General features: G+C 39.9%; 6 protein-coding genes and 1 pseudogene across 9 annotated transcripts; 6 read left to right on the top strand and 1 right to left on the bottom strand.

The window, feature by feature from the left end:
- The first annotated feature begins 119 nt into the window (after window positions 1–119).
- LOC309714601 (cyclin-dependent kinase 1-like) lies at window positions 120–603 on the top strand (annotated as a pseudogene). Its single transcript has one exon. The product of its transcript is annotated as a cyclin-dependent kinase 1-like (transcript).
- A 2,274-nt stretch (window positions 604–2,877) lies between these two features.
- Window positions 2,878–6,373, bottom strand: LOC309714430 (piggyBac transposable element-derived protein 4-like). 2 transcript variants are annotated; one of them, XM_082546889.1, is made up of 4 exons: window positions 5,844–6,373; window positions 4,757–4,948; window positions 3,627–4,564; window positions 2,878–3,537 (listed from the first exon to the last, which is right to left on the bottom strand). In XM_082546889.1, exons 2-4 carry the CDS (start codon window positions 4,884–4,886, stop codon window positions 2,989–2,991), a joined length of 1,617 nt encoding a protein of 538 aa, XP_082403015.1. In that variant the 5' UTR covers window positions 4,887–4,948; window positions 5,844–6,373; the 3' UTR covers window positions 2,878–2,988. The 2 variants fall into 2 exon arrangements, with proteins under 2 accessions (XP_082403015.1, XP_082403014.1); XM_082546888.1 differs by having other exon boundaries at window positions 4,757–4,925.
- Window positions 6,374–10,208: 3,835 nt separating this feature from the next.
- Window positions 10,209–11,490, top strand: LOC309714925 (uncharacterized protein). The gene is made up of 4 exons (XM_082547654.1): window positions 10,209–10,473; window positions 10,660–10,764; window positions 10,865–10,966; window positions 11,091–11,490. Exons 1-4 carry the CDS (start codon window positions 10,276–10,278, stop codon window positions 11,178–11,180), a joined length of 495 nt encoding a protein of 164 aa, XP_082403780.1. The 5' UTR covers window positions 10,209–10,275; the 3' UTR covers window positions 11,181–11,490.
- A 1,081-nt stretch (window positions 11,491–12,571) lies between these two features.
- On the top strand, window positions 12,572–14,644 carry LOC309714927 (uncharacterized protein). Its single transcript, XM_082547656.1, has 4 exons — window positions 12,572–12,820; window positions 13,853–13,963; window positions 14,047–14,148; window positions 14,348–14,644. The coding sequence occupies exons 1-4, from the start codon at window positions 12,629–12,631 to the stop codon at window positions 14,432–14,434; spliced, it is 492 nt and encodes a 163-aa protein (XP_082403782.1). The 5' UTR covers window positions 12,572–12,628; the 3' UTR covers window positions 14,435–14,644.
- A 761-nt stretch (window positions 14,645–15,405) lies between these two features.
- On the top strand, window positions 15,406–19,439 carry LOC309714320 (uncharacterized protein). The gene is made up of 3 exons (XM_082546652.1): window positions 15,406–15,647; window positions 17,460–17,624; window positions 17,887–19,439. Exons 1-3 carry the CDS (start codon window positions 15,456–15,458, stop codon window positions 17,971–17,973), a joined length of 444 nt encoding a protein of 147 aa, XP_082402778.1. The 5' UTR covers window positions 15,406–15,455; the 3' UTR covers window positions 17,974–19,439.
- Window positions 19,440–21,796: 2,357 nt separating this feature from the next.
- Window positions 21,797–25,741, top strand: LOC309714519 (uncharacterized protein). 2 transcript variants are annotated; one of them, XM_082547044.1, is made up of 5 exons: window positions 21,832–21,847; window positions 21,953–22,171; window positions 24,958–25,068; window positions 25,166–25,267; window positions 25,452–25,741. In XM_082547044.1, exons 2-5 carry the CDS (start codon window positions 21,980–21,982, stop codon window positions 25,533–25,535), a joined length of 489 nt encoding a protein of 162 aa, XP_082403170.1. In that variant the 5' UTR covers window positions 21,832–21,847; window positions 21,953–21,979; the 3' UTR covers window positions 25,536–25,741. The 2 variants fall into 2 exon arrangements, with proteins under 2 accessions (XP_082403169.1, XP_082403170.1); XM_082547043.1 differs by having other exon boundaries at window positions 21,797–22,171.
- Window positions 25,742–25,856: 115 nt separating this feature from the next.
- Window positions 25,857–27,512, top strand: LOC309714520 (B-type lectin plumieribetin-like). Its single transcript, XM_082547045.1, has 3 exons — window positions 25,857–26,686; window positions 26,841–26,934; window positions 27,037–27,512. The coding sequence occupies exons 2-3, from the start codon at window positions 26,845–26,847 to the stop codon at window positions 27,298–27,300; spliced, it is 354 nt and encodes a 117-aa protein (XP_082403171.1). The 5' UTR covers window positions 25,857–26,686; window positions 26,841–26,844; the 3' UTR covers window positions 27,301–27,512.
- The last annotated feature ends 219 nt before the right edge of the window (window positions 27,513–27,731 follow it).

Genomic DNA, 27,731 nt, shown 5'->3' with positions numbered 1-27,731 from the left:
AAAAGTGTGAAGTGATATGAAAGTATTCCTGAAGCTTTAGTTTCAGTTTTAGTTAAAGGTCACAGGTGCAGGTTTTTTATGTGCTGGTAGTGCAGCGTTAGCAAAACTGAAGAGGTTTGTTCGTGTCTGTAAAAAAAAAAAAAAAAAAAAAAAAAGGCAATAATGGAAGACTACCTGAAAATAGAGAAAATCGGAGAAGGTACATATGGGGTTGTGTATAAAGGTAAGCAAAAGGCAACGGGGCAAATTGTGGCTATGAAGAAGATCCGACTGTAGAGTGAGGAGGAGGGCGTTCCCAGCACAGCTGTCAGAGAGGTTTCTCTGCTCCAGGAGCTGAAACATCCCAATGTTGTACGACTCCTAGACGTCCTAATGCAAGAATCTCGTCTCTACCTCATCTTCGAGTTCCTGTCCATGGACCTGAAGAAATACTTGGACTCCATCCCCTCTGGCCAGTACATGGACTCTATGTTGGTCAAGAGCTACCTTTACCAGATTTTGGAGGGCATCTACTTCTGTCACTGTCGCCGAGTGCTCCATCGTGACCTGAAACCACAGAATTTGCTTATTGACAACCTGTGTCAACATACCCGAATAACATGATTAGTTCATAACCAGGCCCCCTGGAGAGGTTTAAGACGTTTTGAGGAGGTAATTTAGTCAGCTGTGTTGGATTGAGGACAAATCTAAAACCTGTAGGACACTGGCCCTCGAGGCCAGGAGTTGCCCACCTGTGGTCTAGGTGTTTTCCAGCTCAGGGCTTGTTGAGCGGACAGTATGACGCTTAAGAAAACAGTACAGCCTTTTAGCACATCTGATTCATGGCAGCTGACTTCATTTGCTGTGCAAAAACGTTTCTACCCTCATAGAGCACTTGACAGGTGGCTAGGGGGTTGAGCAGATCATCTGCTAGCTGGAAGTTGGAAGTTTGGTCCCAGTCTGCATAATTCTTAGTGGGCAAGATGCTAAACCCCACTTTGCTTTCCAATGTGTTCAGCGTGAATGTGTGTGAATGTTAAACAGAATGCATTGTAGAAATATGTGATGTATGAATGAGACATGACATATAAAACACTTTGAGTGCTCAAGTATAGTAGAAAAGCCCTGTTTACCATAGTAACTTGGGACAGGCTGAGTTGTATTTGTAACTGAACTGATTGGAGCCTGAAAGGGGGTGTACATGTAGGAACAGGTGTTTGTGATATTTAGAAACTTGAAGCAAGACAGGAGTTAAATATTTAAGGGGAGAAACGAAAAGCAGTGTTAGTGAGTGACAGATGAAGGAGTCGGATACATTACAACAGGGGCATCAAGCTCTTTGTACTGTAGTTCATAGGGCAGATACAGCTCCACTTAGAGCGACCAGGTCCCAACAAAATAGATGTGCTTAGTTTTTTGTGTGGGACACATCACCAATTTGAATTTAAGTTATTGCTTAACCGTCAGAGGCCTCTACAGACACACTGTAGTTTGGACAGGACACAGAGGATATGTGAGTACATACTGCTGATTCATTTTCTCAGTGATAGTTTCATCATATTCAAAAAATCTGCTAAGCTTGTATGTTTTTGGTGAGCTGTATGACTCCAGAGATGTGGGACGGAGGAGGAAGAATAAAGATGCGATGCAGTCCCACTTAAAGAGGAACGTCGCCCTACCACAAGACTTACAGATGATTAATGTAAAATGCCCAAAATCAGACCTGTGATGTGTTTTTAAATCCTTTATATTACATATTTATGAATGTTACACTGCTTCACATTTACATGGATGGACATTTACTCAGCTGTTCCATCCATCTGTCCGTCTTTTCTCTTCCACTTATCCAATTCAGGGTCGTGTGTGTGTCTATTAACACTTACACCCCCGGAGAGCAGTCATTTCGGGGTAGTACCTTAGACCCCCGCGGAGTCATCATTTTGCGTTTCTACCTTTAAAAGCCGGAGAGCAGTCAAATGCTGGAAGTGGAAGCTAAATTGGCTAGTCATTCATATGTATATTGGGTCGTTACCTAGGAATTCTGGAGGGAGGGGATTGGGGGAGAAATCAACACACATGAGTCTAGGTCCTTTGTTGCTGACATTTATTGATAAAAACAGTAGTTTCATTTCATGTTATTTCCTTTTTCATTTCAAGCAAGGAAGTGGATGTAGTTAGTAAGTAAGATATTTCAGACATTATTCTGACACAGAGGAGGAGATACTGGAATTATAATTAGTATCTATGCATGCATTTGTGATTTTGTTTGACCTTCCCATTGCTCACAATTTGAATTTGTTCACACTGCAGATGAGTGTCTCAGTCCCCAAACAAGCTCTCTTTTTCGGTGGAGAAGCAGTCTCCTCATCCGCAGTGAGTGTGGAGAAATCAACACACATGAGTCTAGGTCCTTTGTTGCTGACATTTATTGATAAAAACAGTAGTTTCATTTCATGTTATTTCCTTTTTCATTTCAAGCAAGGAAGTGGATGTAGTTAGTAAGTAAGATATTTCAGACATTATTCTGACACAGAGGAGGAGATACTGGAATTATAATTAGTATCTATGCATGCATTTGTGATTTTGTTTGACCTTCCCATTGCTTACAGTACAAAAAACCAACCATTTGTACACATATGTACTAATAATAATAAAAAGTGAGTGCAACACTGCAACCCGTCACCCCGTCGTTCAGTGGTCGTTGATCAGTGGTCCATTGTGGCACCATTCAGAGCACTGGTACAATAGTACCAGCAAGATATGGGAAGACATTGCAAATGTACTTGGATTTTAGGTTGCAAGCCACCCAAAACTTGATCCCAAACTTGTCAGGTTTACTTGCAAACACTTGGAGTGTTTCAGTATGCCATCTTAGGGAGAACTCAACACACATGTAGGTCCTTTGTTGCTGACATTTATTGATGAAAATAGAAAAAAAACCAACCGTTTGTACACATGTTTACAAATAATAACAAAAATTGAGTGAGTACATTACAACATTTTCAGCAATCACTCACAATCCTGGCACTGCCACGGTATCTGTCGCCTGCATTTACCACATGTGTACCTGTAGCAGTGAACACATCGCACAGTGGCCTGATTTTTTTTGCATCTGTGTTTGACCTGACACGTGGCCCTTTTTCCAGGGCTCGGTGTGGAGGGTTGTGTCCGAAGCAACTGTTCTTTTCTTTCCTTCTTCGCAGCTACATGAGAGTGAGCCAATTCGGTTGCAAGGGCTACCAGGAAGTCCACCCGTCTTTCCTTCGTCCCGGTGCATTCTTGATACAGCACATGTGCATTCAGTGCTGCCATGTCAATCATGTTATAAAACACGGCAACTGGCCAGCGCCGTGTTCCTTTGCGGACAGTGTACTCCCGAACCATCTGGTCCATCACATCCACGCCACACTTTGTCTTGTTGTAAAGGGTGACAGTGTTTGGCTTCCTTTTGGTAGTGTTTTCGGTCTGAACCACGCTGTGCATGCTGCTAAGAATATATACTGTCTTCTTCCGTTTGGCCGCATACGCCGTCAGCGTGGCAGCAGAGGTTGAAAACACCTAAGAAATAAGATAAATTGTTAATTCCATAGCCCTTTTACACACAATGAAACACATAAACATAGAACCACAAAAGACCTGCAACATACCTGAGTGGTGAATTCATTGCGATCTGTCTGTCTAGTGGATTGAGGAATTTCCCTGCGAATCTTGTTGACTGTGCCGAGGATGGTGGTTTTCCGTCTAAGAAGTTTTTGCGCAAGTGAAAGCGATGTGAAAAAATTGTCAGTGGTAACATTTCTGCCCTTGTCCAGGAATGGTTCCATCAGCCTCATAACTACATTTTCGGAAAGTCTCTCCCCAGTGGGACGATTGGGGTCCTTGCCAAGATATGGGAAGACATTGCAAATGTACTTGGATTTTAGGTCGCAAGCCACCCAAAACTTGATCCCAAACTTGTCCGGTTTACTGGCAATATACTGCAGGAAACTGCACCGAGTTTTTGATGGGAAAAGCTGTTCATCAACGGTGATATGTAGACCAGGGTTGTAGCACGTGATGCAGTTGGTGACAAATGATCCCCACACACTGGAAATTGCTGCGAACTTATCAGTCTTTGCTCGATCACAGCGGGTGGACTTGTCATCAAAGCGTAGGTGTTGCATGATGTCTTGGAAGCGGTTTCGTGCCATAGTTCCAATTATCTGTGGGTTTCCCAGGTTTGCTGACCAGCAGTCATTTACAGATGGAACCCTGTAAACCCCCCGCAAGATGACAATAGCAATAAATGCCATTAGTTCAGGGAGGTCCATGAACCAACAAACATGCTCCGTTTGCTGTGCATGTTGAATAGTCCATTCTTGAATGCTACGAAGCATGTCAAGAGTGATGAAACACAGGAAGCTCTGAAGGCGACTCAAGATACTTCTCCTGGCCTTAGCCGTTGGCTCTCCATCTGCAGCGTACGGTTCTATAGGGGTGAAAGGGAGACGGGTCCCCACATGTTCTTCACGCCACACTGTGCCATCTTTCGCTGTCTCAGTCCCCAAACAAGCTCTCTTTTTCGGTGGAGAAGCAGTCTCCTCATCTGCAGTGTGAACAAATTCAAATTGTGAGCAATGGGAAGGTCAAACAAAATCACAAATGCATGCATAGATACTAATTATAATTCCAGTATCTCCTCCTCTGTGTCAGAATAATGTCTGAAATATCTTACTTACTAACTACATCCACTTCCTTGCTTGAAATGAAAAAGGAAATAACATGAAATGAAACTAACCGGAAGACTGATCAGACAGCTCTGAGTCCGAATCCGGCTGAACTTCTAGGTCTTCTCCATCCGAGTCACAAGGGTCGACTTCCGCCAGGATCATTTCCAACGCCTGCTGGGTGGTGAGTCTTCTCTGCATTTTCTTTCCTTGGAGAGGAGGTCCGTACACCACAGGATTCTTCAGGGCAATGAAGGGTTAGGCTAAGTGCAGTGAGATTGTATCATATATATACCCTTGATCACAATTGATCAGTGGGGTCAGGTCACACTGATCAGCGGGGTCACACCCCCGTCGTTCAGTGGTCGTTGATCAGTGGTGCCACAATGGACCACAGAACGACGGGGTGACGGGTTTCCTGCAGTATATTGCAAGTAAACCTGACAAGTTTGGGATCAAGTTTTGGGTGGCTTGCAACCTAAAATCCAAGTACATTTGCAATGTCTTCCCATATCTTGCTGGTACTATTGTACCAGTGCTCTGAATGGTGCCACAATGGACCACTGATCAACGACGGGGGTGTGACCACATAACAATGCAACCCGTCACCCCGTCGTTCAGTGGTCGTTGATCAGTGGTGCCACAATGGACCACAGAACGACGGGGTGACGGGTTTCCTGCAGTATATTGCAAGTAAACCTGACAAGTTTGGGATCAAGTTTTGGGTGGCTTGCAACCTAAAATCCAAGTACATTTGCAATGTCTTCCCATATCTTGCTGGTACTATTGTACCAGTGCTCTGAATGGTGCCACAATGGACCACTGATCAACGACCACTGAACGACGGGGTGATGGGTTGCAGTGTTGCACTCACTTTTTATTATTATTAGTACATATGTGTACAAATGGTTGGTTTTTTGTACTGTAAGCAATGGGAAGGTCAAACAAAATCACAAATGCATGCATAGATACTAATTATAATTCCAGTATCTCCTCCTCTGTGTCAGAATAATGTCTGAAATATCTTACTTACTAACTACATCCACTTCCTTGCTTGAAATGAAAAAGGAAATAACATGAAATGAAACTACTGTTTTTATCAATAAATGTCAGCAACAAAGGACCTAGACTCATGTGTGTTGATTTCTCCACACTCACTGCGGATGAGGAGACTGCTTCTCCACCGAAAAAGAGAGCTTGTTTGGGGACTGAGACACTCATCTGCAGTGTGAACAAATTCAAATTGTGAGCAATGGGAAGGTCAAACAAAATCACAAATGCATGCATAGATACTAATTATAATTCCAGTATCTCCTCCTCTGTGTCAGAATAATGTCTGAAATATCTTACTTACTAACTACATCCACTTCCTTGCTTGAAATGAAAAAGGAAATAACATGAAATGAAACTACTGTTTTTATCAATAAATGTCAGCAACAAAGGACCTAGACTCATGTGTGTTGATTTCTCCCCCAATCCCCTCCCTCCAGAATTCCTAGGTAACGACCCAATATACATATGAATGACTAGCCAATTTAGCTTCCACTTCCAGCATTTGACTGCTCTCCGGCTTTTAAAGGTAGAAACGCAAAATGATGACTCCGCGGGGGTCTCAGGTAGAAGCCTTCTTGACTTGACTGCTCTCCGGCTTTTAAAGGTAGAACGGTAGAAGCTGGGAATTCCAGTGTTAATGGATAGTTTGCTTTAATAAAAATCTCTAGCTTAGATGATGATAAACTGAATTTGTATCATGTGTTTATAAAGAAACAATGGAAAGTTTGGAATCTTTTGTAAGACACATTTTCAAATTATAGCCAGTAACAAAAAATAAACATGTATAATAAAAAGTAATATAGTCTCCTCTTTCATAAGCCCACCAGAGGTTGCCACACACTGGTTCAGCTTTTACTCGTGACGGTCTGTAAAGATGGACGACAGTGGCTGCATATGGAGGTTTATTTCCTTTATTTACACTGATGTTAAGGGCTTTGTGTTTATAATATGATCCAGAATATTCGAGCACGTTTAGTGGAAAGAGACAAATTATACTTGCACATAATTTTTCATTTTGGATACAGAAATAACAAAGCATGGAAAACCTGGATCTTTTCTTCCTGAGTCATTTTAATTGGTTACTGTCCAAAATAATAAATCACTGGGTTAAAGTGAGTAAACCTGCGTCTGATTCTGTTTGTTTCATGTGTTTCCAGGGATGTCCCACTGCCATTCAAACACATTTGGACTCTGACGTGTTCCTGTGTTTTAAAGGGACTTTTTATAATTACACAGAGAATTAAACTAAAACTTTAACCACCAGGGGGCAACATTTTATCAGTTGAGTGATCCCCGTTTAACGTCATCTTTTCTTTTTAGCCTAAAAATGTGTTGAAAGCTTACACAGGCCCACTGCATCATCTGGTGGTACAAATGGAAATTGCATGAAATCGCAGCCCAGGCCTCGTTTAACTTTAATTAGGTTCTTTACAATATAATGCACAAATCTGACTTTAAGCTCTCAAAACTATGGTGAACCTATTAACTAGTAAAATTCCTTTATATGGTCACTGAGTCATACAAAACAGCTGCGGCTGCCATGAGACAAATATCTGTTTTTGAATTTGCATCAATTCACATCTTTGCATATGGAGGTTTTGCAGGCATGTGACCCCTAACCATGTGACATTAACCTATTTGCCATTTTGGATGTGTTACAATCATGGTGACAATGTCAGGACTAAGTCACATAGGCCTAACGACCAGTCTGCACTATGGTCTAAATGTCTAACCCCTGATTGGTCGGTAAAAATTTCCTTGCAGTTTCCTGCGATCGCCCATTGTTTCAATGGAAGATGATGACTTGTCTATGCTGAAGAAATGCTGAAGAATAATTATTATGCACATAGGTGTTTTAACATGAAAACACAGTGGATAGTTACAACAACATATGGTTAGAAAGGCTGGGACTGAATACCTGTCCACTGGGTTGCAGAGGTAGAAGAATCAGGCTTTGACACAGACAGCATCTCTTCTGTCTTCACTCATGAGCTCATCGGCTACCAAAGACAAGCAGCTAGAATGAGGAGTGAAATGGTGCAATGATGATAACATGGAGCAGAACTTGCAGGGAAAGTTTCCAGGTTTGAATCTGGCCATCTTCAAGCAGTTTATCAGTGAGCAGGATATTTTTACACATTTAGTATTTTTACATGTTATTCTCCGCTTTTTATTTGTATGGTTCTTAAAGTATCTGTTTTCAATTAATTTCAGTTCCTGACTTGATCTGAAATTTTAATAGACAGGGACTGAAGATGAGCTTTTTTTTACCTGTTATGTGAGGAAATTATAACACTCATTTCCACAGACTGTATATAAAGGATGGATGTATGCTTGCTGGTCTGAAATTGGTATCTAATGCAAAAGTACCTAAAACCTACATTCTTTTTAATTGCAACTGGGGGGGGGGTGTGACTGCTGTGGCGCCATAAAGACTTTGACTGTTTTTTAAAAATGGCTGTTTGGATCCACTGAGCTCAATAGAAACCTTCCCAACGAGTTTGCAACTTCACTCACTTTTTCTAAAATGCTCAGATCAAAACCTTTGAAAATGGGCAAACAAGCCAGTAATATCACAATGGTTAGTCAATCCTTTATATACAGTCGGTGGTCAGTTCAGCTAATATTTACGACTAACATTTAAAATTATGCCAAGAATTATTATATTTGTTTTACATTATTTATAGTACAAAACTATAAAGTTGTTAAATAAAATGAGGACCAAGAATTGAACCCTGTGGAGCGCCAACAGATTTCCCTTCAGTAAAATAATGTAAATCAGTTTAGTATGTGTTCTCTTTGGGAATACCATAATTCCCGCCACACTCACCACCAAGCTGGAGCATCTGGGACTCAGCTCATCTATGTGTCAGTGGATCTCCAACTTCCTAACTGGCAGACCACAGGCAGTAAGGATGGGCGGACATGTCTCAGCCTCCACCACTCTCAGCACTGGAGCCCCCCAGGGGTGTGTTCTGAGCCCCCTGCTGTACTCCTTGTACACATATGACTGTGTGGCCACTACCAGCTCCACCACCATCATCAAGTTTGCTGACGACACCGTCGTGGTGGGCCTGATCTCTGATAACAACGAGACGGCCTACGTGAAGGAGATTAGGAATCTGGAGAACTGGTGCCAGAGGAACAACCTCCTTCTAAACGTCAGTAAGACAAAGGAGCTGATAGTGGACTTCAGCACTAAGCAGGAGAGGAACTACCAGACCCCCGTCATCAACGAGTGCCCAGTGGAGAGAGTGGACAGCTTCAAATACCTCGGAGTTCACATCACGCAGGACCTGTCATGGTCCTGTCACATCAACACCGTGGTGAAAAAGGCCCGACAGCGTCTCTACCACCTCAGACGCTTGAGAGACTTCCAACTGCCCTCCAAGGTGCTCAGGAACTTTTACTCGTGCACCATAGAGAGCATCCTGGCGGGAAACATCTTAACCTGGTTCGGGAACAGCACCATGCAGGACAGACGAGCTCTACAGAGGGTTGTGCGGTCAGCTGAGCGCACCATCCGCTCCGAGCTCCCTGACCTGCACTCAATCTACAGCAGGCGGTGCTGGACCAAGGCCAGGAAGATCGTGAAGGACCTCAGCCATCCCAACAACAGACTGTTCTCTCTGTTGAGGTCAGGAAAGCGATTCCGCTCCCTGAAGACCAACACAGAGAGACTGAGGAGGAGCTTCTTCCCGCAGGCGATACGGTCTCTCAATCACACCACCACACAATACTGACCCACACATACAGTTCTTACACACACTGGACTTTCTGGACATTGTTTTTGCACAACACTGGTCACTATATTCTTCATTTCCAGTTAATACTTGTACAGCTGCTGTTATTGTGTATATATTTATTTATATTTAGATTTCTTCATACATTCTTATATAGTTCTATATTGTGTATTGTGTATTTTGTTGTACAGTTATTTTATTTTCAACTTTAATTTATATATTTTATCTTTATCTTATTCTTCCCAGTTAAATTTACCCTTCATTCTAATTTGTGTTGTACAGTTATTTCATTTTTAACCTTAATTTATATTTTATTCCTTCCTAGTTAAATTTACCCTTTTTAATTTTTCATATTTATTTCCTATCTTATTCATAGCCTTTCCTTTTTTGTTTTCTTTAGGTCACGAGCAGTTGTCCAAGCATTTCACTACATATCGTACTGTGTATGACTGTGTACGTGACAAATAAAATTTGAATTTGAATTTGAATTTGAATTTGAACTTTGTTACTTTATCAATCCAACTTTATTTTGTGATTTTCTACATGAAATTCAGTACTACTTTATTATCATTGTGCTGATAGAAAACTAAAACTACTTTTTAAATGTCAAAAATCTTTCTGATAAAAGAAAGAAGTTGGGAGGATGCAGACATCTACTCTGGATCAACACTGAGGCATAATCAAAACAGAAACGCCTGTTTTTCTCCCTTGTAAGGGCAGGGTGTTCTTCTGTCTTTGAGTAAACAGTACAGAAGGGGGTGGTCTGTTGCTCTTTCCACATCACCCTCACTCTTATGGCCACAAGGAGAACAATGGCTGCTCTGTTGGTTTGGCTGTTCAGCGTCGGAGCTTTCTTCTTGTCCTCGAATGCACAGGAACTCCCTGAAACGTATAGGAAAGGAGTAGATCTGGCCTTAGCGAAGCTCCACTCTCTCGCTGGAATCCAAGATCATTATGTCTTCTTAAGAAGTGTCTCAAAGTCGGACTATGAGGTACTGAACAGCAAATCCAGTTTTATTGCTCAATTTTTATCATTTATTTTGTAAGACCTGGTTATTAGTTTATGGTTTATGGTGTATTTGGATTAAAATCATCAGGAAATGTGCTATAAGCAACAAAGAATATGATGCTTTCATGAACTAAAACTCATCTGGGTTGCTTTGCTTCTTTCTTCTCAGATGGGTTTTGATGTAAGCTTCTTCTATCACCACTTCTACCTTAAAGCCACCACTTGTGAAAAAGGGACCACTGACTCCTCAGCGTGTGAGCCTAGAAACGACAGAGTAAGTTTTTGGCAAGTTACTCGGCTCAGGACTGTGGAATGTGAGGATAATGGCCTGCCCTAACTTGTCTATGCTGTTTTGCTCTTCTGCATTCATGCAGCCGCTGATGGACTGTGCAGCCTGCTACAAAATGCACAGAGGAGAAATCGAACCAGAGCCCAAACCGTATATTCACTGCCTCCGTAAACCGGCCATCACACAAGTCAGTATCTCCTGCTTTACCTTTAATACAGTCTCTCCCAAAGTTCTAACTGTGGCCTGTCATAAGTGATGAAACCGCACTGCAATGATAAACATGTTTATCTTTACTTGGTTATGAATGGCAGGCAATGACAGCAGGCAGACTGGAGCACTGCAATACACTGGGATACAGCAGCGGGTCAACAGTTCTTCTGGGATCAACAGGCAAAGAGTGAAAGTTTTGTTAGAAAACATGCAGCATTTAGTGTCTTTGCTTCTGAAAATATCTAAAAAACTACAATCAGACAGGTAAATTCTTGTCAGTCTGCACTTAACCTTTCTGTAGTTTGGTAGATGTACGTATGATGTTTGCATCTTGTCTTTTGAAATGTTATTAAACTATTATTATATATTTTATTATTCACTCTGAGAGGCATTCATCATGTGAGGAACATATTTCATTCAAATGCAACCTTCCTAGCTCCCTTGCTAAGTAAATGTATGCATTCTTTTTATATTCTAATAAACTTTGAATCCAAAATTTTATCTGCTTTACTTCTATCTGATTATTTTTTAACTCTCTGAAAATGGGGGGGGGGGGGGGGGGACTGTGTATAAAAATGGCTCTAATTCATAAACAGGTAATATAAAACTTTTATTAGAGCCTCTGAATTAAAGCTAGAAGTCTGTCCTTTGATCACATCTTACTTTTATTATTTTTAAAACCCACTGTGGTGGTAACAACAGGCAAAACTATAAATATAAATAAATGCATAAATAAATTATTCTGTCAGAACAGTGACGATTATTTCACTTTTTTCCACTCTATTGATCTGATGACATGTATTTAATCTTCTGAACTGTTCAACTAGTCATTATTCTTGATGTTAAAGTTTTGCATTTAAAACAGAGGATATTGGCAAGTTATTAAACCAGTACTTCTCAATCTTTTTAGCCCACGAGCCTTTGAAAGGTCCCTCAGTGGGGCCTCTTGTCACATGGTGTCATTTGTGGTCCAGAAAAGTTACTGGATAAAAGCAATCTAATCCCCATAAAATGTTTATAAACATTTGTTACTTCTCTCCTTTACTATATTATTATGAAGCCTCTTTGGGAACTCTGATCTATGTAGTATATACGGCTACAACAGTGTAATACCTGTGCATTTACTTTTTCTTTGGTTTAAGTAGAATGAAATGAGTTTTCTTTGCTGTGATAATTTGCTGCAATGTGTGTGACTAACAAATGTTTATGAGTTGTGGTTTCATTGAAATGAAGTTGTTACGTAAGCATCCCCAGGTGTTATGTAACCCCATCCCTGCAGAGAATGTTTCTGCTCCTAGAGCATAAAAGCTGAAGATGGTCGTCTTTAAATGTATCATTAGATTGTCAATGAGCTAATCCACAGCTTTAATCACACTTTAGATCGTATTCTGGATAAGTTAGTTATTGTAAGAACAAATTCTTATTATGACATTGACCATGTTTTCCATCTGAAAGTTTTAGTCTGTGGCCTCCTGGGTATTACAGGAAACTGGGGGATATAAACAGTGAGTGCAGCTGGTCTGTTGTTGATAGGTATGTTTAGTTTCACTTGTCATTCCTAAAGCCATAAAAGGACTTGTTTTGAACGCGGGTCTTTATTCTCCAAGCTGCCCTGCTCTCCTCCCAGACTCAGAGAAACATGGCTGCCGGCTTGCTGCTTTTGGTTTGTGCAGTTGCTGTGCTGTACTCCACCAAAGCTCAGGATTCTTACAATGGTCTGCCTGAAATCTACAAGAAAGGAGTGGATCTGGCAATAAAACAGCTCAGCACCCTCGATAAGGTCCAAAACCATTATCGCTTTTTGAGAACTGTGGAGAAGTTAGAACAGGAGGTAAGCATCATTTAGATTTGGCTGTCGACTCTTTTGAAAACTCTTGACCAGAATCAGTGTTATCAGTGTTTTTGCTTAACATTCTGTATAAAAACATCAGTATCAGATCTGTAATAGGGTGAGATAGCCTTGCTGATTGCAGCAACAGTCTTCTAAAGCTCTGCTGAAGAACATAAATGTTTCTAGCTAAAACTTAAAAGACAACATTGAATTATGTTAATAAAGAGAAAAATACTTTAAATTCTGCTTTCAGTGCTTTCAGCCGCAGTTCTCTGTGGCTCCGGAGAATTCAGGTTCAAACTTGTTTTCCCATCTCTATTGGATTATGTGAACTTTGAAACTTAAAACATTCACAAGCATTTAGATTTATGTGCAGAAAAACAAAACAGTTACAGTCTGCTCAAAAAATTAAAGGAACACTTTGAAAATGCAACAAATCTGAATGGGGCAAAAATCATGTTGGATTTTTAGACTGATATCAGGGGTATGAGTGGTGTACATGTGGCTGCATGTGTAAGGTAAGATGCAGGGTGCTTTGGGGGCCAAACAGACTAAACAAAACCAACAAAGAGTGTACAGATGTGAGACTGAGAGAGTAAGAAAGATAACTGAACTGCAGCAGATTTCATCCCCGGCTCCCCAGATCTGCTGATGACTTCAGCTGAGTATTGTTGCCAAGAAGACAGTGATGTTTGCTACGTATCTACAGACACTCATAATTACGCAGGGGCTCATACAGTAAACATGTATCTGTTTATCTGTTGATGCACGCCAAGGGGCACAGCTGCAGTGGATTTAGTAAGCCTGAAACATACTAAAGCTAAAGTGTTTCCTATTACTGTAGTCTTCTTGCTTGTTTACCACTTTCTCAGACTGTTTTTGCAATTTGGCCCATAATTGTTGCCTTCCTGTACATGACCTCTGCAGTGCTTTGCGTGAGCTGACTACTACAGAAAAATCAGCGATGAAACCTGCTAGGTTTTAGTCCATGTTGCAATTGCACCTCATAAAATTTACCTCTATTTCTTTCAGGATGTATTTCGTGTGAAATACTTGTTCCATCACGTTCACCTGAGACCCACCAAGTGTCCGAAAGGAACAACTGAGACTGACCCTCAGAGATGCCCCTTCAGGAATGATCGAGTGAGCGAATGCTAACATTAAAAAAAAAAAGTAGTTTATTGCCTATCAGAACTAAAGCTCTTTATGTTGTCATTGCTCCACAGCCTCTGATGGATTGTGCAATTTGCTTCAAAGCATTTGAAGACCAGATACAAGATGAACCCAATCCATATGTTCACTGTATCCAGAGACCGAGACTCACAGAGGTAATTTTACTCATGTGTTTAAAAAAATTCTTTTTTTTTTCTTACATTTTATACTTTTTGCTGCATAAACCTTTTTTTTTTTTTTTTTGCTGTTGATGGCTCAAAAACCTAGATTAGATCTGGATGGTCTGTGGTGTCTGTTTAGTTTTCTGAGTGTGAATAATCACCAGACATCTTTTTGTGTTCTATCTTTATTCAGGAGATGAAGCAAGCCAGGCTGCAGCACTACAGAGAGATGATCTACCACACGGGCTCTCCTACACTTTTGTCTCGTACTAGCGGCTAATAAGATCCTAATTGCAGCACAAATATATCCACAAAACTATAAAGGCAATCTTTAATTACCTTAGTTAAGAGGTTGCATGTATACTCATCTGTAGTGTCACTTTTTTAATATTCACTTACTCACTTGTGATAAACACGTGAAAGGAGGCTTCTTTCCTTTTAAACTAAATGTATTCCATGTGTTACATGAAATAAAAAGAGTAAAACAGCATTGTGTGTGCAATAAGTCACCCCTCTGTTGCATTACCCAACAACAATGCATGACTGTGTTGTTTATATTTGTTGGAAATTCAGATTCTTTACAGGCCAAATTTTATTTTCAAACAAGCAACAAGAAAGATAATTGCAGCAAAGGTAATTGCTGCAAATGTGCTTCAGCAGAATATTAAGCAAAGGCTGAGAATACATAAGGTACATATTAGTACATACATTTGCAAAAATTTACATGCAAACTTTTTTCACTTTGTCATTTTTTTGTGTGGAATTTTGAAGTGGAAAATGTGTTCAATCCATTTTGGAATAACGCTGTAAAATGTGGAACAAGTGACGCACTGTGAATGTTTTCTGGATGCACTATACATGGATCAACGTTTGTTAAGTGTTCATAAGGCCTATGTTTGACTCTGAAATCTTCACGAGTTTTCATTTCATGGAAATAAAATATTTAAATGACCATCCCATTTGCTTTCCTGGCCCAAATACAACTGTTTTTTGGTGCAGGTGACAACAAAGAGCCATCCAATGAAGTCGAAACAAAAAAAATTTGTACTAATTACTGCTAAACTTTATATCCTGTCCTGGTGCCAAAAGCTTGTCACCACATGTTGGGCTTGTTTCCAGGATCTGGATTAGTGAACCAGGACTTAATTGTAATAATGCATTAGGATGTAGTCTAACTTCTCATTTGACAACCGTGGTCTTCTGTGATATTACCCACTGAGTGTGTTTTAATCTCCTATAATAGAACTTGGTTTGCACTCAGTGCTTGGTTTTCCCTGCTCTTCTCACGCATTTGGAGAAATATGGCTGCTGGCTTGCTGTTTTTGGTTTGTGCTGCGGCTGTGCTGTATTCTGCTGAAGCTTGGCGGCCTTACAATGGGCTGTCTGAAATCTACAAAAAAGGAGTCAATCTGGTACGGCAAGAGCTCACCACTCATTCTAAGATCCGACACCGTTATCAGTTTTTGAAAAGTGTGGACAAGTTAGAAACTGAGGTAAGCATCTTTTTGGTTTGGATGTTTGCTCTTTCACCAACTCTTCCCCTTTTTCTTTTATTTTCTAATGAAACCTGTAGCTGCCTCACTGATGAGGTGTGATAACCTTACCGACTGTGTCAACAGTCTCCTAAAGGTCTGCATAAGAACAGAAACAGCTAAAATTTAAAAGACAAATGTTAAATCCTAATGTTAAAGAGAGAGAAAAACACTTGAAATGTTGGTTTCAGGTAACACCGATTTGACGCACTTTCCTCTCTCTCTTCCTCTCTCCTTTTTTTTTTGCCAAATAGCAGCTGTACAGAAAAAGGTTTGATAAAACTGAAACTGTTGACAGTTTATGTTTAGATAATGAGGTGCAAAGACTGGAGTGCTATTTAACAGACTGATGTTTCCACACAGCTGTTCATTAGAATCAAAACTGATGTGTATTTGGTGAAAACTTGCAGGATTTCACGTTTCTTCCTGCAGATAATGAATGAGTTGCACAGCCACGACAGCATAATTAGACATTAAAGTTAAGAATAGCCAAAGGTGGCAAAAGTAGAGACATTCTTTGCTTAAGTAAAAATACAGAAAAAAATACTCCAGTAAAAGATTAAATACTGAATCAACTTCTTTACTAAAGTAAAAGTGAAAAGGTCCAGGCTCCGAAATGCACTCAAAGTAAAAAAGTAAATATCTATTTTGTGTTGCCTACATTGTAGAGGGTGAATTTGACTCTACATCTAAACAGGAAAATGAGTACAATAAGGGGTTAAAGTGGCATTCAGCAAGTGGGGGAAACCTAAAACTGGCTGTAGGGGCTCAGTGTGAGGAAAACCAATAATTTCTTAGTGTACAGACTGTGATCAGCTGACCTGCTGCTCTTTGTGGATTTACACAGCTGAGTTCAACAAGATATAAGCTTGATGAGCTATCTTGGCTGACTGCCATTTCCCACTTTAATACTGTTACTGTAGTATACTGTATATTGTCTTTATACTATAGACAGTGTTCAGTTGTTATTAAGGTGGAATTAAATGAATTAGTCTCTGAATCATTTGATGTAGTCGGACACTGACCATGAGCATCACAGCCTCTGTGCACCGGTCAAAATCACTGTTCTATATTTTGAGTTCACCACGGTGATATATTTTGGAATTTGGCCCTTGACTGTTTGTCTTCCTCTGCGTGATCTCTGCACATGAAGATTCATTTGGACTTTTATTCTCCCTCCTGGCATCCTGCACTTGGGTCCTCTTTCCAGAAACGGTCGCATATTTTAGGAGGTGGAGCCATATGGAGGCCACAGCCCCTGCAGATTAAAGTGTGACCACCACAAACAACCAAAGAAAAGCCCTGTAGGCTGTTAGTGGGCTGTGGGCATAGACCTGGAGTTACGTTGAGTAACAGTTTTTTTCTGGCAGATTTCTTTGTGGAACTTTTTCTCTGTGGTTGCATGAATTTGAATGTGTTTACCTTATAAAAACATTTCATTAATTTAAGCATTAATGTAAGCATGCATCCATTCTCTGGGTTGGACTCCTTTTTGCCTTCAGATGTGCTTTAAAACTTCATGGCATAGATTCAACAAGTTGCTTGAAACATTCCTCAGATATAGTGGTCCGTATTGCAGTGATGCGTCGACCACAAAATCCCAGTACACGAGTAGTTTCTTAAATAGACCAGCCTGTCTGGCACCAACAATCATGCCATGTTCAGTGTCGCTTAATTCCCCTGTCTTCTTTCTGATGCTCAATTTGAACTTTGGCAGGTTTGCTTGACCATGTCTACCTGCCCAAATCCATTGACTTGCTGCTTTTCTTTCAGAGTGGATTTGACGGGAAATACATCTACCACCACTTTCTCCTGAAACCCACCATTGCTCCACAGCTTCTGATGGATTGTGTCATTTGCTACAAAGCAATAGCAAACCAGATAAAAGGCAAACCCGAGCCATATGTTCATTGCATCCAGAGACAGAGACTCACAGAGGTATTATTGCTCAAATGTAAATGTTTAAAAAGTGTCTTACATTTTATGTTCTTCTCCTACATTAATTTCCTAGATATTTGACCTGTTATCAAAAAAATGTTGCAATAAGTCAATCTTTTTGTCTCAAACTGCTCTTCTGATGGCCCCCAAACCATTGAGCCTGGTGAAATGGCTTCATCGGTTTGGAATAAAGTTGGATCTCTTTGTTTAGTTTCCTTTGTGTGAATAACCAAATGTGTTTATGTGTTCTTTCTTGATTCAGGAGATGAAGAAAACCAGGTTGGGTCACTACAGAAACATGATCTACTACAGTGGCGCTCCTACACTTTTCGCTTTGACTGCCAACTAAAAATAAATTCCTCATTGCAGCACAAATATATGGTTTTTTTTAGCTGTAAGAAAATATTTTAGTTACTAAGTTACCTTAGTTAAGTGGTTGCTTGCATACTCAACTGTAGTGTCACTTTGATTGCTACTATTTACTTACTAATGATAAATGTGTTGAAGATAATGATAATTGTATGCTTTCTCTACTACACAATGAAAAGAAAATCAGATGTGTGTGTTATTTACGAGACAGGGGAAGCTAATCTGAACATGAACGAGTGACTATCTAAATAAAACAGGACATAAGACACAGAGCAAGATGTGAAAATGTGATACAGGGAACAGACATGGAGACATGACTGACACAAAAGAATGAAACACAGAGAGATGATCAAGGGAACAGGAAGTGATAAACACAGGGACCAGGACTTGAGAGGGAAACAAGAAAACAAAAGACACAGGGCACGGAAAGACCAAACAGAGAAGAGACAAACTGGGCACAAAGAGGTGACTAACATAATCAAACAGGAACCAACAGCTAACTCAGAGGTATTAGGAAATACTAAACTCAAGACGAATTCATAGCTAGAACATGAAAATCTCTTGATTCCAAAGAGATGAATAATAAGTCCAGAGCAAACTCAAAACATTGGGTCAGCGACCAACAATGCATTAGTGTCTGCAAGATTTCCATGATGAGACCAAAATCCTTGTCATGGATAGCTGCCCTGGTTTGCACTGGTTTGGTGTTTAACTAATTAAGACTGCAGATACTGTAATAACAATAAATCCCAGTAAATCAGATTCCATAATAACTCAAATACTAACCCAGGTCAGGCTACCATTTCACTTACCTAAGCTGATCTGGCTCATGGCTGAATCCTGAAAGTTTTCACTTTTTAACATCATGCCATTATTTCAGCAATTAGGTAGAACAGAACAGTAAAATATATTTTTTTAGAAAAAAGGTAAAAAACTGTCATGGTCCTGAGTCTGTGGACTCAGTGGTTTTGGTTTTAATTATTATTATCTTATGTTTCGGGTTAATTCTTAAGATTTTCTTGTTCTTAGGGTTTGGCTTCTGTTTTGAGCTCCGGTGTTCGATCCCTGTTCCCATGTCTGATGTCTTAGTGTTAAGCTCATGTCTGGGTGTAACTGTTATATTTCCTATTTTACTTTGATGGTTCCTTTCCTGTGTGTAGCTGTGTCTGGTTTTCCTTGCCCTTGTCTCTTCAGCTCTGATTCCCCCCGTCTCCCATTCCCTGATTGCTCCTGTGAATATTTAAGCCCTGTGTTTTCCTCTGCTTGTGACTGGTCCATCTGTGTTACCTCTGCGTGTTATCCTGCATATCTTTCTGCATATAATTTCTGCATTTTCTTCTGCGATTCATGGTTTCAGGTTTGTTTCTTTAGTTTTTGCCAGTTTAGGTTTATATTAGTTTCTGTCCTTCCCATCTTCGCTCAGTCTGTATTCTCACCATTTTGAAAATAAAGCTTACTCACATCAAAGCTAGTGCCTGCATTTGAGCCCTTCGTTCACCACTCTGCCACCGCAGCTGTGACAAAAACTGGAAACCCCCCCCCCCCCCCAATTCTTTTACTTTAATTGCAAATACTAAGTGCTAATTTAACGAGGTTTAGCAGCAAAAACTTGAAGTAATCATCTTTGGTTTGACTTTATCAGCCTCTGACATCATTGTGGAGGAATTTTGGCCCTGTCTTCTTTACAGTGTTGCTTTGGGTCATTGAGGTTTTGTCATAAAACGGCTGTGTGCAGGCAGGAAAAGGACCCAAACCCAAATCTCGGACCCTTCAGCAGAGACAGGCAGCTGGAAGGGCGCTCCAGAATCCCTAGCTGACGTGGCACGAGTCTGGAGAGGTTCTCCTGAACCCCCAGCGAATGAGAAAGGTTGCTGGAGGGGCTCTTCTGGGCCTCCAGCAGGAACAGGCGGTGGCGTGGGAGCCACAGAGTGCTGAGCAGGTGACTGAGCAGCAATATTCTCTCTAATCTTTCATGTGTCTGAGCGAACACACAAACTCCCTGAGCGATCCCTTGGACCACTGTGAGCAACATTGGACGTGTGCACTGTGGTCATGCCAGCATCGAATCCATCCAAGTTACATGGTTTATTAAAATAATCAAATTACAGCATTTACATTTATGTTAGACTTTTAATTAAGTGCTTTAGCCCACTTACAATGAAAATGTAAAAAAATCTTGTTCATGACCTGTGTAGTATTTTAACACTATTGGAAGTAAAAATAACTTGAACTCCAATTTTGAAAAAACTTTAAAAAAAAAAAAAATAAAGCTCTGACTTATTATGAGTCTGTGGTCTGGGAGAGAGTCCAGTAACTCTCTGTTTGCAAAATACAGTAAATAATGACCAATGTTGGGCAATTAATTATATAGTTACTTCTTAAAAAAGTTACTGAGTTATGCAAACAACAAAGTTTTTTGCAGCGGTTTACCTAAAAATGCAGCCAATGTGTTTTTTTTTAAATAAACATTTCAAACTATTTACAGAACAGTAAGGCTGTGATTGACAACGTGGTCAACAAGTGTTGCCCTAATTTCATTAGGAATCGGCCTATGTATTTGGCGTCTTCTCCCTCTTCCCCTGTTTTGTCCCCACCGCATCCTCACCCCTCTTCCACGATGCTGACCTTCCATTTCTGTGTCACAGAATCGTAGAAATGGTACACACTATGTCCTGCTCGGTTCATATATGCTTGCCAATTAAGGGTTCATGGGATTGATTGATGAGTGACTGTGAACAAGTGGCTTATCATTGATTACAACTGATACTTCACACACCTCCTCGTCAGTGAAAGCTGAAGTTCAGCATTTAAAAACTAATTCACCAATTTTGTATGCAATGATTGAAGACTATTAGTTTTATTGGGAACGACTATTCAGCATCTAAAAGTATAGTTCATTTTGACTGACATGACATAAGCGAATGATAATGTTGTCGACGGCAGAGAATTGTATGAAAGCAACTGATACATGTCCATGAGCATTTACAATTTGTTCAGAGGAAGGAGAAATTGCTACTATGATGTGCACAAATGACTAAATGTTGTGGAGGTTGCACTAATGGCTTTGAGAATTTTCATTCTGATCTGAGAAAAGCACCAAAGCGACTGAGAAAAACTGTAAAAACACAGAGAATATTTAATCCGTGAACTTGTTAAACCAGTGTTTCCCAACCTTTTTGGTCCATCAACCCTTGAAAGGTCTCTCAGTTAGATCTCTTGTCACATGATTTCTACTGTGGCCCAAAGAGGTTACTGGAGAAAAATAATGTAAAAATAATGTAATCCCCACAAAATGCTTACAAACTGCTGCTTTTTTTTCTCCTTAACTGTATTATCATGAAACCTTTTAAGGAACTATATTTATAAAGTGTGTAAAACTGGCTCTGCTACACTAACAAGGACATTTTTCTGTAATACCTGTGCATTCACTTTTTTTTTTTTTTTTTTTGATTTAAGCAGAATTTTAAGTACTTTTCTTTGGAGTACTGAGCCTTTGATTTCTTTTGCCACCAATGTCCAACAAGGATCATCATGTTTTGAAGCCACCACAAGGCCTGTTTTGTGTTCTGCTGGCAGAAATAAAGGTTTTATTTTTTTGTTGGTAAAAACAAAGAGCCATCTAATGAAATGAAAATAAAACTTTTCATCTAATTACTGCTAACCTTTAGATTTGTCCTGGTGCTAAAAGCTTGGCACCACATTCTTAGCTTGTTTCCAGGATCTGAATCAGTGAACCATGGCTTGATTGTAATAATCTAAGTCCTCTTTTGGCACTGAGCATGTTTTCTGTTGGAAAGTTTTAAGCTATGACCTCCTGAGTGTTACAGGAAAGCGGGTGGGATATTAAGTAAATAGTGAGTACGGCTGCTGGTCTGTCAATGATCAATGTTTTTAGTTTCACTTGTGATTCCCAGAGCCATAATAGGACTTGTTTTGAACTCGGGTCTTTATTCTCTAAGCTGCTCTCCTCCCAGACTCAGAGAAAAATGGCTGCTGGCTTGCTGCTTTTGGTTTGTGCAGTTGCTGTGCTGTACTCTGCTGAAGCTCAGGATTCTTACAATGGTCTGCCTGAAATCTACAAGAAAGGAGTGGATCTGGCAATGCAACAGCTCAGCACCCACGCTAGGGTCCAACAGCATTATCGCTTTCTGAAAACTGTGGGGAAGTTAGAAACTGAGGTAAGCATCTTTTAGCTTTAGCTCTTTTACAAGCTCTTCGGGTTTTTTTGTTTCATAATGACACCCACTTTGAAAACATGTAGCGTCACTGATGGGGTGAGATAAAGACCACACTCTCCCAAATGTGTGCAGGATATTTTCAGCCTAAATTTAAAAGACAAACATTGAATTGTAATCTTAAAAAGAGAAAAAACCCCAAAAGTCTGCTTTCAGTTAACACTGACTTGGCACACTTTTCCTCTCTCTTGCTCCGGGAAATTCTGGCTCATACTTGTTTTCCTATCTGTACGCAAGATGTTAAATGTCAGGGAGGAAAATGTTTCCAGCAGAGAAAAAAACAGGATGAGGTGTGTCTCTGTGAGAATGTACACATTAAAGACTGCTTTCACTCCTTTCTTTTTCAAATATAAGGCCTTACAGAGGAGGTTTAGCTAAAACTGAAAGTGTTGAATGTGAAACTTTCAAACACTGGAGCCTTTCACAGTCTGCATACCAAAGTGTCCTTGTGCAAGATACAGAAACCCAGAGTTGCCCTATAAAGGATTCATTGTGGTGTGAATGTGTATGAATGTTAGGAAGAGGCATAGAATAAAACATGCTTTTTTGAATAGGTATTGTTGTATAGAGTGCTCTGAGTGCTCAAATAGAGTAAAAAAGCACAATTTAAGAAACAGCCCATTTACCATTTACAATCAAAAAAGATGTATATCTGGTAAAAAGTTGTAGGATTTCACATCAGGATGTACATGTGGGGACATGTGAATGGTGAGATGCAGGGTGCTATGGGGAGAGAGCGAGGCAGATAACTGAACTGGAGCTGGTTTTATCTCAGATCTGCTGATCACTTCAGCTGAGTATTGCTACTGTACCTGCACGTATACTGAAGAACAGAGAGATATTTGGTGGATATCTCCACACACTCATAATAAAGCTCTGGCTGTCACCAGCGGAAGTGCAATTTATCTGGTGATGTACTTTCAAGCCAAGAGGCTCAGCTGCAGTGGATTATCTGCTATTTCAGGCAAATATGTTCTTTATTCTCCAAACGTTGACGAAAATGAGCTTGTGCATAATAACCTGCAATAAACAGAAAATAAAATCAGTAGTTAGGTGTTGTTAGTTGCTTTAAATTACCCATATGCTACTATTTAGTACGCCAGTTTTCCATTTCACTTGTGTTTATAACACTCATCACGTCTTCCTCGTAGTCCTTGGTTCCCTTATGTTCCCTTTGGCCTACTTACTTGTTTATCAGTTTGCTGTTTTTGGAATTTAGTCCTTGATTGTTTGCCTTGTTCTGCATGACCTCTGCGCATGAAGATTTATTTGGACTTTTATTCTGCCCCCTGGCATCCTCACATGTGTCCTCTTTCCAGAAACTATCTCGTAATTTAGGAGGTGGAGCGAAGTGGAGGCCACAGCCCCTGCAGATTAAAGTCTGACCATCACAAACAACCAAAGAAAAGCTCTGAAGCCTGTTAGTGGGCTGTGCACACTGAACTGGAATTACATCAAGAAACTACATTTCTAACAGATTTCTCTGTGGAACCTTTTCTCTGTGGCTGCTGTTTCCACACAAACACATTAAAGATTCAGTTTATTGCATTTATTTTATGGGCTTTATCAGCCATTAGGGATGAGAAAGATGATAAGGATTTTGTTATCGAATCAATAATTTTGTTAGAATTATTGTTACCACTTATTGATTCTCATTGGGATGGCTCTATTTTGAGAGTCACCACAATTACTAGGCAGTATATTAAAGACATTACATTTGTGCAAATTAATTGCCTGCTGTGTAGTTGAACACAAAGCTGCAAACACAAAGCAAAAATGAAAAACAGCACACAGAGACTTTAAAATGATCAACTTTAGAAACATGAGCAGCTAGAAAAAGAGGCAGCTGACTGCTCATTGGTTTGTTACCTCTTGAAGTTCAGGGTCTGGCTGCTGGGCTGGGGTCGGCATTCAGTCAACTTTAAAATCACTCTGGGTTTTTGGCTAGCTTAACGTTAGCATCCTGTCTGGCTAGTTCAATGTTAGCATGCTGTGTGCAGATACTTGCAAAGAGCTGAAGTTGTCCTAGCAGTATAATGCAGCTGTTTCTGTCCAAGGTGCAGTTTCCACTTAACCATCGTGCTTTCGACCTTTTCAATCCATCAATTCTCTTCCATTTATCCTTATCAGGGTTGCGGGGTTTCCAAGCTAGCATAGGGCAAGAGGAAGGTCAGCAGCCTAATGTTGGGCTAACACTGAAAGACAAACAAAACAACCCAACAACATTCACTAGGGCAATTTAGAGTCACCCAAACCCACTAACTGCATGTCTTTAAACAGTGGGAGAAAGCAAGAGTACCCGCAGAGAACCCACGCAGACATGGGGAGAATATGCAAAGTCCACACAGTGCATTGTCCTTTTGATACAAGACAGGATGGATCCATGGTCTCATCTAAATGTTGAGGTTGCAGGATAGTTTCTCTTTTTCAAACCAGTTGTTGTAAACCCTAGAGATGGTTGTGTTGGAAAATCCCAACAGATCTGCATTTTCCAAAATACTCAAAGCAGCCTGTCTGGCACCAACAACCATGCCAGATTTAGTTTCACTTAATTCCCCTTTCTAATGCTTTATTTGAACTTTAGTAGGTTGTCTCAGCAGTGTTTACATCAATTCAGTTGCTGCCATGTGATTGTCTGTTAAGATATTTGCATTGACAAATCAGCTGAACAGACGTATCAAACAACGTGTTTGTAGCTCCCCATAAAATTATCCTATGTTCTCTTTCAGGGTGGATTTGGTATGAGATACTTCTACCACCACTTCCACCTGAAACCCACCAGGTGTCCGAAAGGAACAACTGAGACTGACCCTCAGAGATGCCCCTACAGGAATGATCGAGTGAGCAAATGTGTTTTTAAAAAAGGAGTGTTAACTTTACCGTCTATCAAAGCATCAGCACCACTGTTATGCTCTTCATGTTGTCATTGCTCCACAGCCTCTGATGGATTGTGCAGTTTGCTACAAAACATCAGGAGAACAGATAGAAGCCCAACCCAACCCATACGTTCACTGTATCCAGAAACCGAGATTCACAGAGGTAGTATTACTCATGTGTAATAAGAACATTTTGGGTTGTTGTCCTTTTCTATGTTTTTGCTTTTGATGTTCTTCTGCTCTCTATTTTACTTTTAAAACTCTGGACATTTTTTAGCTTTCCGTGTAGTTTTCTATGTGTGAATAATATTCACACATTCATCTTTTTGTGTTCTTTCTTGATTCAGGAGATGAAGAAAGCCAGGGAGGATCACTACAAAAAAATGGTCTACCACAGTGGCGCTCCTACACTTTTGGCTGTGAAAGCATAGATTTCCCATTGCAGCTCAAATATATCCAGAAAGCTATAAGGAAAGAAATCTGTAGTAACCATTAGTTAACTGGTTAAATGCATACTCCACTTTAATTTTTATCATTCACTCACTCATTTGTGATAAACGTGTGAAAGAAGTGTTTTTTTCTTGTTGAACTCATTGCATTGCATGTGTGACATATAATAAAAAAGAGGTCAAACAGCTGTGTGTGTAATAAATTACCCAACCGTTGCATTACCCAGGAAACGTAACAATGCATTACTGTGTTGTTTAAACTTGTTAGAAATCCAGATTCTTTACAGGCCAAATTCCTCATCATAGAAACATGCCCACTAACAAAAAGACTGTCTCATCTAATAACCACTTTTTTGCAGGGCTTCTAAGGAACACAGCAACGTTAAGCTGGTTAAGACTGCAGATGTCACTGTAATAATACGTACAAGTAAATTTAATTCTACAATAACCTAAATACTATTTCATGTAATTAACATGATTTTTAAATTTGGCTCAAAGTTGAATTCTAAAAGCTTTAAAGGTTGTTTGAAAACCTTGAAGATTGTTTTTTTTTCTTCACCTTTTAATATCCTGGTATTACTTGAACAACTGAGCAGAACAGAACCGGAAAATAAAAATGTAAAAAGGTAAGAATGACAGCCAGGTTTTTTTCCGTTAAACTGCACAGATTACATGTATTTTTTAATGTTATAGTCTTAAGAGAAAAGAGTGAGAAGACAGAAATGGAAATTCTTAACGTAGCTAACTCAAAGTACTACTTAAAATTACTCAAAGCACAGGGCTGCCTAGAAAAGGATTTGCCCTTACAGGACAAAACTTGTTGAAGAGGTACTTAGTAAAGACCCTGAAGGCATGACCTTGAATGCTGCATGCTGTATAATCACACTTTTCTATATAAAGATGTTGACTGATTTGCCAAGATGGAAAGGTCAGAACGATTAAAGTATAGTCTGTCAAATTTTAAATGTCAGACGAACAAAAGCGTAAAAAGGAGGGCTTATTGCCCCTTTCTCAGCCCCCTTTTCACTTTTTGTCACGCCCTCATCTGTGGTATATAAAAATGTCAATTTTACCTCTCACACATCACCTCTCTGAATTTGCTGAACTCTCACTGGTCGAAGACATTCAAGCCTGTAAGTATACTTTAAAATAAACTCATTCTGTTAAATATCTGCAAATGAAGAGAAGTTTGCAATTGTTATCAAGTTTTTGGATAAAAATGAATGTAAGAAGAACAGGTTTCATTGATGTGCACAAATAAAATTCTGACTTTGTTGTGTGTTGCAGGATCATGAGCAGGAACTTCTTGTCCAAAAATGATGAGCTCCGGAGGGGAGACTACCTGGTGTCCAACAACAAGCAGTACAAAGCTATATTTCAGGTGACTACTTCAAATTTTCTCAGTTCAGAAGCTCATAAAAGCCTTTTTTTCCAGTCATGCATGCTGACAGTTATCTAATGTGTGATTTCTTTGTGGTTGCAGGGTGATGGCAATTTTGTCATCTATGGCTGGAAGCCTTTGTGGACTTCAGACACTGAAGGATCAGACGCCGTCCGTCTGTGCATGCAGGCTGACTGCAACCTGGTCATGTACAACAAGTGTGACACGCCTAAGTGGCACACAAACTCTGCCAACTCTGCCAAGTGCAACATGTGCCGTCTTCAACTGACCGATGACGGCAAACTGGTGGTGAACAGAGAGTGCGAAGAAATCTGGAGCTCTGAAAAGTCCAAAGGCATGAAGTGATGCTTGTGTGCGACCATCCTTTGACATAAACCTTCAGCGATGCTGTTAAAGCAACATATACCAGCGCATAAACAAGCCGTTCCTTTTTCTTTCTGGTTAGCTTTGCAAGATTCTGAATCTTAGCTCTGAATGTGCATTTTTTCTCTGTAAAGCACAAAGTATTGTAACCAAGTGGCAAAAAATAAAAATAAAATGAAAGGTATTTGACCAGCCTCTTGTTCCCTGTGTTTACATTCATGCCATTAAACAGATTTTCTTAAGTATTAATAAATAATAAAACTTTGAGGTATGTAGCTGATATCAAAACTAACACAGATTTTGTAGATGACTCTGGCCTGCATTGAATATTAAACATTCTTTCATTTTTCTTTCTTTTTCCCTGAATTAAGTATCTTCATGTTGTCGAGACCTAATAGCAACTGATATTTTTC

Source organism: Aulonocara stuartgranti (genome assembly GCF_965226115.1).
Source record: "Aulonocara stuartgranti genome assembly, chromosome: 9".
Classification (NCBI taxonomy): Eukaryota; Metazoa; Chordata; class Actinopteri; order Cichliformes; family Cichlidae; genus Aulonocara; species Aulonocara stuartgranti.
This window is presented reverse-complemented; position numbering and strand designations above follow the sequence as displayed.

What these genes read in the sequence shown, in the direction of transcription:
- LOC309714925 (XM_082547654.1), top strand. Translation starts at nt 10,276, where the DNA reads ATGGCCACAAGGAGAACAATGGCTGCTCTGTTGGTTTGGCTGTTCAGC. An exon ending in GTGAGCCTAGAAACGACAGA is followed by an intron (nt 10,765 to 10,864) that starts GTAAGTTTTTGG and finishes GCATTCATGCAG; the next exon opens with CCGCTGATGGACTGTGCAGC. An exon ending in GTAAACCGGCCATCACACAA is followed by an intron (nt 10,967 to 11,090) that starts GTCAGTATCTCC and finishes TATGAATGGCAG; the next exon opens with GCAATGACAGCAGGCAGACT.
- LOC309714520 (XM_082547045.1), top strand. Translation starts at nt 26,845, where the DNA reads ATGAGCAGGAACTTCTTGTCCAAAAATGATGAGCTCCGGAGGGGAGAC. An exon ending in AGTACAAAGCTATATTTCAG is followed by an intron (nt 26,935 to 27,036) that starts GTGACTACTTCA and finishes TTGTGGTTGCAG; the next exon opens with GGTGATGGCAATTTTGTCAT.
- LOC309714430 (XM_082546888.1), bottom strand. Translation starts at nt 5,972, where the DNA reads ATGCATGCATTTGTGATTTTGTTTGACCTTCCCATTGCTCACAATTTG. An exon ending in AAGCAGTCTCCTCATCCGCA is followed by an intron (nt 4,926 to 5,843) that starts GTGAGTGTGGAG and finishes ATTGCCCTGAAG; the next exon opens with AATCCTGTGGTGTACGGACC. An exon ending in GCTGTCTGATCAGTCTTCCG is followed by an intron (nt 4,565 to 4,756) that starts GTTAGTTTCATT and finishes TTCACACTGCAG; the next exon opens with ATGAGGAGACTGCTTCTCCA.
- LOC309714927 (XM_082547656.1), top strand. Translation starts at nt 12,629, where the DNA reads ATGGCTGCCGGCTTGCTGCTTTTGGTTTGTGCAGTTGCTGTGCTGTAC. An exon ending in TGGAGAAGTTAGAACAGGAG is followed by an intron (nt 12,821 to 13,852) that starts GTAAGCATCATT and finishes TATTTCTTTCAG; the next exon opens with GATGTATTTCGTGTGAAATA. An exon ending in GCCCCTTCAGGAATGATCGA is followed by an intron (nt 13,964 to 14,046) that starts GTGAGCGAATGC and finishes ATTGCTCCACAG; the next exon opens with CCTCTGATGGATTGTGCAAT.
- LOC309714320 (XM_082546652.1), top strand. Translation starts at nt 15,456, where the DNA reads ATGGCTGCTGGCTTGCTGTTTTTGGTTTGTGCTGCGGCTGTGCTGTAT. An exon ending in TGGACAAGTTAGAAACTGAG is followed by an intron (nt 15,648 to 17,459) that starts GTAAGCATCTTT and finishes CTTTTCTTTCAG; the next exon opens with AGTGGATTTGACGGGAAATA. An exon ending in AGAGACAGAGACTCACAGAG is followed by an intron (nt 17,625 to 17,886) that starts GTATTATTGCTC and finishes TTCTTGATTCAG; the next exon opens with GAGATGAAGAAAACCAGGTT.
- LOC309714519 (XM_082547043.1), top strand. Translation starts at nt 21,872, where the DNA reads ATGATCAATGTTTTTAGTTTCACTTGTGATTCCCAGAGCCATAATAGG. An exon ending in TGGGGAAGTTAGAAACTGAG is followed by an intron (nt 22,172 to 24,957) that starts GTAAGCATCTTT and finishes GTTCTCTTTCAG; the next exon opens with GGTGGATTTGGTATGAGATA. An exon ending in GCCCCTACAGGAATGATCGA is followed by an intron (nt 25,069 to 25,165) that starts GTGAGCAAATGT and finishes ATTGCTCCACAG; the next exon opens with CCTCTGATGGATTGTGCAGT.